Raw genomic sequence first — 7373 nt, forward strand, 5'->3', positions numbered from 1 at the left:
TGTCGCCAGAGTATTTTTAGGCATAGCACGCACACGTTCGTCGGTATAATCATAGTTGTTGAAAAGTAAAGATCAATTGGAGTTCATAATACAGAGAATTTTTTTCTTTTTAAATGTAATGCATGTTGGAGTATCTGCCGAGAAAAGCGATATCTACACGCCCACATTTGTGATTATTGAAGACACTACTCGAACGTTAACGGGACAGATTATCAAAGCGTCGAACGATTTTGGAAAATTTTGGAAACGGAAAGAATTCCAACCCCCCCCCCTTTTAAGTCATGTAACCTGGCGTCTACCAGACTTGAGATGTCTCTTGAATTAGTCTTAATCTTTTAGTCTGGGAGTGAGACTACCCACCCATAGCCTTGTGTATGGAGTCGGCAGGGACAAAAAAAATAACTCTGCTTTCTTCTATTTGCCAGGAGCACTGCAGTCAAAAGAGGGCGCGCTTTATTAGGGACTCGGATAATCTGGTGGCCAAGCCACATGAGCGGTCAAGGAAGTCAAAAGGGATGACTTGTAATGCTTTTAATTAGTCCAAATAGGTCATTGAAGCAACTGGGAGCTGTCTTACCATGCTGATTACAAAAGTAATACAAAGGCTCTATCTCCATTGTACATGTATTTGGCGCGGTAAGATGAATGCCAGTGGCTTCAATCGACACGTACAAGAGTACTTGGAGTCAGCTGAGACTCGTAATTTGAAAATCCACGGAATTGTCCGAAGCAGTCCCCGTTTCAAACTTTTGGGTACGAAGCCTTGCCACCCGGACCGTTTCCAGGTCACTGGAAATATCGACAGAAATGGCAATGTGATATCAATAAATTTACCTGTGTTCTAATCGTGCTGCAGGTTAAACCGAACGTAAACGGTTAATTGACTGTGATAGTTGCAGACTATGGATTTCGAGTTTAATTAAGACCCAAAGCGAACTAGTTTTAGAGGGCGCTATATGCTAAGGCTGTGATGTGAAGAAAACAAGCCTTGGTCTGGTATGGGTTTCGTCATGTACTTGGCATTTTACCAAGAAGCCTTTCAGGGAGGTAAGCTATGGCCTAAATTGTGAGTGCCTAGAAAATTGCTGAGGATTAAAGGGCTTAGCATGCTATTTTATCACTCGGCTGATTTTTAACGAGCAATCTAATGAATACCTCATTTCACTGAAAGTTTTCAGTTGACTGCGGGCAGGGTTTTTTCCCCAGAAATGGACCTTCGAAGACTATTTTGCTTATATGCGTTGTGATTCACGTACTGCAAGAGATGTCGGAAGTGGTATATTTGATTGGATTAACTGCAACATTTACAAGAACTCGTCACCGCATATTCACCAGTTCATATAATGATGAGATGTGCCAGTTTCAGACCAAATTTTATTTTCTTAACAAAACAAGCGTGCAAATTTCTCAAAGAAATTTTGTCTCCTCCTAAAATCACATGGCCATGTGTTTTTTTTTCACGTGCCTACGTGAAAACTATCACGTTCGTACGTGAAACAAACGTGTGCTCGAAACTATAAATGAAAATATTTCTGTGTGTGGCAGTGTCATGTGTATGTCAAATAGCAGGTCTAGATTTTCCATACTTGTATTTAAATAACTGAACGTCCATTAATTGTGAAGAACAGTGTAAGGAACATTTTCAGATAAACAAATATCCAAAGGCATTGCGGAAGGCTCAGGATACATAGACTTGGATAAACAAGTTCGAGATTTTGTCTTTAAAACTACTTTGCTGAAAAAAGAGGGTCAAGGTATTTTTTCTTGAGCAAACAAAATTATCTGCAAGGCCGTTTTACACCAAGGTAGTGACGCCACCAAACTGCTACCTGGTTATCCCCGTATCTTTTCATACCCTTCTCAGACAAAAAAAAGAGTACGCACGTGCAAGGGCTTTGTAAACGATTTGCAAGGTCACCTAGGTGGAGCGCTGCGATTGGTCGGCTGTGTTTCCTCCACACGCGACTGATTATGATTAAGCCAATAGGGGCGGTGCCTACCAGGTCACTGCTTTATTTATACCTGTATTAGCGATGCCTGTAACAATGAAGTTCACAGAAGATCTGCCAATCTCAAAATATTCGTGTATGTCCAAAATGCACTTCATATTTCAAACAAACCAGTGAATTTATAAAGTTTTGTGGTGTAATTTGTTTGACAAAAATGACTTGCTGTTTACCAGAGGATGTGTATTCAATTTATTTATGTAGCAGATGTTTTAGAAATTTTCCGAACTTCGCCGGTACGAGTTAAAAGTATGTGCTCCAGTGATTGTACGGTATACAAAGGCAGTTACAGCGTAAGGATGGGTAGGACTGAAACTGTGTGATTGGGAACCAGACGATGAACGACAAAGTTCCTAGAAAGTCGGTGAAGTTAACGGTGGCCGGCAGAAATTCTCTATGCCTCGACAGCAAAAACTGCAGGGACTGTATAGAAAGACCAGACCTCGCTGAGTTGTGGCTAATTAAGTGCACATACCGCCGAGTTACCGGTGAATGAATACATTTTAAAGGTGTGTCAAAAGAAAGTGAACAATGCCGCTGGTAACAATAGCCCCCTTTTGTACCCAAGATTTGATAAATCCTTGGGCCCAGGCGACCTGCCTGGCTGGGTGAGTATTATGTGCTTGGGTACCCTCACCTTACCATGGGCTCTGTTCTAGTGGCTGTTCAATCACCAGTGGCAATGTCGGGCCCACGTGAGCGCCCCGTGAGTGACACTTTGGGGAACTTTGGCGGTCCCCAAATTTAGATAAACATCCCTTTGTGGCTCGGCCAGGAGTAATCCCACTGGCGAATTGCCATTCATATGCAAATAACTCACGCGACAGGACGCGACAAGACTTTAATGAGCTTCAAGTTCTATTCAAGCCGCACGAGCGTATCGTGGAGGGGTGCACGGTGTTCCATATAGGGGTGCAAGTGGGTGGGACTTATTTCGGCAGGGAGCGCCATCAAACTATATAGGCAACGAGTTATCCCCTTGTGGGCCAAACTGATTCACCCGTACACTCTTCCCGGACCAGACTGGACCCCCAGACCAACTTTTTCGCCAAACTTTTTGACAAATTCTTTCTTCGGAAGTCGATCAGTTTTTCCGAACTCAGAACTTTTGGGCACAGAGTCCGAGCACCATGGAAAACTCGCAGAAAATTCTCCAACAGGCCGTTCAACAGCTGGTGAACGAAGTCAGCTCGACACTGCCGAAGCGCGTCACAAAGAGGCGGCTGGACCGATCGGACCCGTCCCAGCCCGAGCTCGTGCGCTGCAAGCGGCGAATTCACTTCAACTATTTGCAGCAAACTCCACCGGTGGCCGTCGCCCGGCGGAACGAGCGGGAGCGGAACAGAGTCAAGCTGGTCAACCTGGGCTTCGCAAGCCTCCGCCAGCAGCTGCCCAACGGCGCGGCCAACAAGAAGATGAGCAAAGTGGAGACACTGCGCTCGGCCGTGGACTATATCAAACAGCTCCAGGAGCTTTTGGACGAGACCGACGCGGTGAACGCCGTGTTCAACGGCTCGCTCTCGCCTACCTGCTCGCTGACAAGCAGCTCCCCCTCCCCAAGCTATTCCCCTGAGTCTTCGGGAAGTGAGGTGCTCACCCCGGAAGAAGAAGAACTTGTCAATTTCACAGACTGGTTTACAATGGCTTGATCTTGCTCAGAAGTGTCTTGATGTACATGTGTACAATACTGGGTAAGTATTGATATCTTTGCGTTTTGTATGATTATGCTTGATAGTGCAATGTAGGCTACTTAAAAAAAATTCTAAAATGGATACCCCCGAAGATGTGGGGCTGAGTATTACCCCTTAGAATTTCAACGTTAAAAAAAATTAGGAAATTGGAATTTGCTTCAATTAATTAATTAATTTATTTATTAAAATCTTTAAATACAAGACCATCCTGTGAGTCAATCAAACCGGCAATTATGATATGTTAAAGCAGAATGAACGTTACACAAACGATTTTGCAGATGAAAAATTTAAAATTTCAGAGATTTTGGCGGTTGATGACACATGCACATTTTCTCCATTGGCGCAAATGTGCCTTTTTTCGTTTAGCTAGCAGATCTATTTCATATACTTTACTGAATTTCCTGTTACAAAATTTAGCCTTATGTAATGTTTAATAGCCCGTCGCCACCACTAAAGGATTCATAGTTGCACGAAGCTGACATAATCTGGGAAAGGAGCCCGGCTCACAACCGGGCAGATGTGAAACAAACGGCACGAGCGTATAATTTTATTACCTCTGCCCAACAGTCAATCTTAATAAAACTGTCTTTATATCGCCGGGTTTTTCACGTTGTGTAAAGCTGTGGTTAACACCTCTCCATGAGCAGAATCTGGATCCACGTGTGCAAATGTTGCCGGTAGTTATTAAATCAAAATTCATACTTTCTGGCCCCTGGCCTAGCGCGTGCGGTTGGCTGCCGCCATGGGTCATAAAAATGAATTTGACGGTAGGCACTCGATGCCTTGTTCCGCACAAATGTCAGTTGCGGTCGTGAAACTTTGAACACAAGGCAGGCGGCAAATTATCTTGTGTTTTTGGAAAAAAATGATCATTTCTTGTCTTAAAACATGGTTAATTGGAATTGTAAATGGCACTCTCACCTGTAATTAGGTACACAAAGATGGGATACCGCTTTTTTTCTAAAAAGAAATTAGCTTATCTTCATCATCATTGCAGTGCAACTCAACTGATTTAGACTTTTCAGGGACCTTTGCATGACAAGATGTCATTTTAAATTGTTTAAACGTCTACCTTCATCCAAAATTTTGTCGTATGGTGTATCTGTTTTGTTACTTTAGCGATTGACGTATTTTAATTATCGGTCAAGATTTGTTTTTTGTACGAGCATAAATCCCATTAGGCCATGTGATTTTTCACATTCATTAAACAAATCAGCAAATTCATTGTCAAAATAGTTTCACACCTTATTTTAGATTTTCGAATAAGTTGTGAGCGCGGTTTCCTACCGAGTACATATATGTTTGTTGAGACACATGCGTTTTGAAACCAAGAAGTCCCAAAAGAAAGATTTGTTTTAGGTTTGCATCAAAGTTTCTTTTGTATAATGCAATTGTAAATGATGTCTTTTTAGTCATATTTCATTTTTACTGCACTTTTTCGGAAAAAAAGTTTACAGCAGCTTTATTGGTGCTGTAATGTCGAATCGATACCCATGTCTTTGTTCTGTGCTTCGTCCGTTTTGGACGTTGACTTTCCACTCGATGAAGCTCACCCCTTGCCCGCCAATTTCTGCCAATCAAGTTTCTCATTTACTTACCCAGACAGTTTCCTTCTCTTGTTTCCTTCAGGAGAGGGCGTGACCCGCAGGAGATATGACCAATGAGATCCCTCGACGTCTTGCGTCAGGCGCACCGGTCTGCCAATCACAGCGGACTGGGCAGGAGGGACCGGCGAGGACAACACGATGGCCAAGCCAAAGCGAACAAATCCTTCCACCGCACGGGAAACGGCCGCTTCGAACAAAGAAAATCCACCGGGAGCGCGTGGAATGAATCACGGGGCCTGCGTGGTGCAATACACCGCTCATGATTGTGCTGGTATCAACGGGCAGGCACGGCAGACGGAGCTCAAGATATTGACATGTACATGTATGCACCGCTTCCTTTTTTTCGTAACAGAAAAAAGGCTAATTTTTAGTGTAAGATTTTCTAACAAGGGACTCCAAATTAATTCTCTCTTCAGCTCCTTCGTTTGTGTCACACGTTTCTACCAAATTTTTCTGTAATTATAGGCTTAAGACATGATGGAATAAAATACGAGGGAGAACAAGATTGGGACAAACCTTACTAGAGTTTTATTTGGGCGAATCTTACTTAACTCATTCCATTCCACAAGCCCTCAAGAAACTGTGCGTCTCTACAACTATTTACTGGTGTAATTCCTTTTTGTAAAAAAGTGGACAATTTATGAAGTGCCTGTTGCTTGCATTTTCTGCGTGCCTTCCAATGTTTGTAGATATCCTGAAGATTGTAAAAATATTATTTTGTACAGAGAGAGAGAGAGACAGCCTCGTTACTGCAAGAGAAATTCTTAATCGTATTGTTTTCTATCTGTATCGCAAGTAATAGAAAAGTTCTTGATTTTACCATATGTTTAGAGGAACTATGGTCACATTAGCCGCTGTATCAGCATTTAAAGACACTGTAGTGTACCTTTATTTAGCCTTCACATTTCCGTTTGAAAAAGCATTGCTTCGTGAAATATTTTTCTATAATACAAATAATATATTTGTGATTTCTTAGTTCTAAATTCCCATTTTTTTCGTTTTTAGAAATAATCTGTTCATTTGTTGATTGAAGCCATTCATCAGGAATGGAGAAATTTGATTTCTGAACTGCCATCATAAGCTTTTGCTGTATTCTAGGTTTTTGTACCTGTTCTAACCAAAATTGTTCTAGACTGAGGGATCAGTTTTGCTTAATTTGGTGAACACTAGGGAACTATTTAGACATTGGTGCTTGACCAGTGAGTGTGCTATCCATAAGTATATTATAATTATGCTGCTGTTCACTGGGGTATTCGCTTTGACTTCTTTCACCTATGTTCAGGTTTGGGGGAATTCTTAATTTCATTTTACCGGTTAAGATGTAGGATACTGCGTTGATGTGTCATGAGCACTTTCTAGCCTACCGAGATATGCTTGCTTGTTACGATGTTGCTCCTCGATATTCCTGAATATTCATGAGATGTTACTGCAAGACTTGATTTGAGGTTTTTAACGAAAAATAGAAGAGAACACGAAATGAATGGTTTTCGCCAAACTTCTGCGAATGACTTGTTGCAAAACAAAAGGGTTCCACCGCGGTTTGACCAATTCTTGGCGATGAATTGCAAAGGAAGTGCGCTGTGTGGGAAAAATGTCTGGTGTGCGTTGTTAAACGCGATTGTCACAGTCAAAACTGAAAGTTTATTTTTGTACCTGGCTCTGACAAAGCCAGCTTGGCTGGTCGAGTCAGGGCCCTTTGCCGGCCATCCATTGTACATTTTATGGAATTTGGCCCGAGGAAGGTCGTGTAAATATAATTCTTGTTTTCTACGACAATTTTGCAGAGAGTTTTAATAACGAAGAATAAATGGCAAGTTTACTTATTGATTGTGTGGTAACATCATTGTTCTCTTCGTTTGTCCGTCTAAGAGAATGTCTAAAGGTGCTTTCGGGAAAATTATTCTTTAAAGGGTTTTATACAAAAGTAATCAAAAGGACACCGTACTATGTGTAACCCAAACTTCAAACAAATCAAATTTGCAGAATATTTGTCAGAAAACTGCCGGTGAGAAGATGACTTCTGAATCTTCTGTTCAATTGCTGTGAGACACAGAGTGGTCCATTCACAG

General features: G+C 41.9%; 1 protein-coding gene across 1 annotated transcript; it reads left to right on the top strand.

The window, feature by feature from the left end:
* The first annotated feature begins 2074 nt into the window (after window positions 1–2074).
* On the top strand, window positions 2075–7127 carry LOC110990657 (achaete-scute homolog 1-like). Its single transcript, XM_022255734.2, has 2 exons — window positions 2075–3697; window positions 5327–7127. Exon 1 carries the CDS (start codon window positions 3137–3139, stop codon window positions 3653–3655), a length of 519 nt encoding a protein of 172 aa, XP_022111426.1. The 5' UTR covers window positions 2075–3136; the 3' UTR covers window positions 3656–3697; window positions 5327–7127.
* Window positions 7128–7373: the final 246 nt, after the last annotated feature.

Source organism: Acanthaster planci, linkage group LG03 (assembly GCF_054643075.1).
Source record: "Acanthaster planci isolate LZ-2023a linkage group LG03, COTS_SCS, whole genome shotgun sequence".
Classification (NCBI taxonomy): domain Eukaryota; kingdom Metazoa; phylum Echinodermata; class Asteroidea; order Valvatida; family Acanthasteridae; genus Acanthaster; species Acanthaster planci.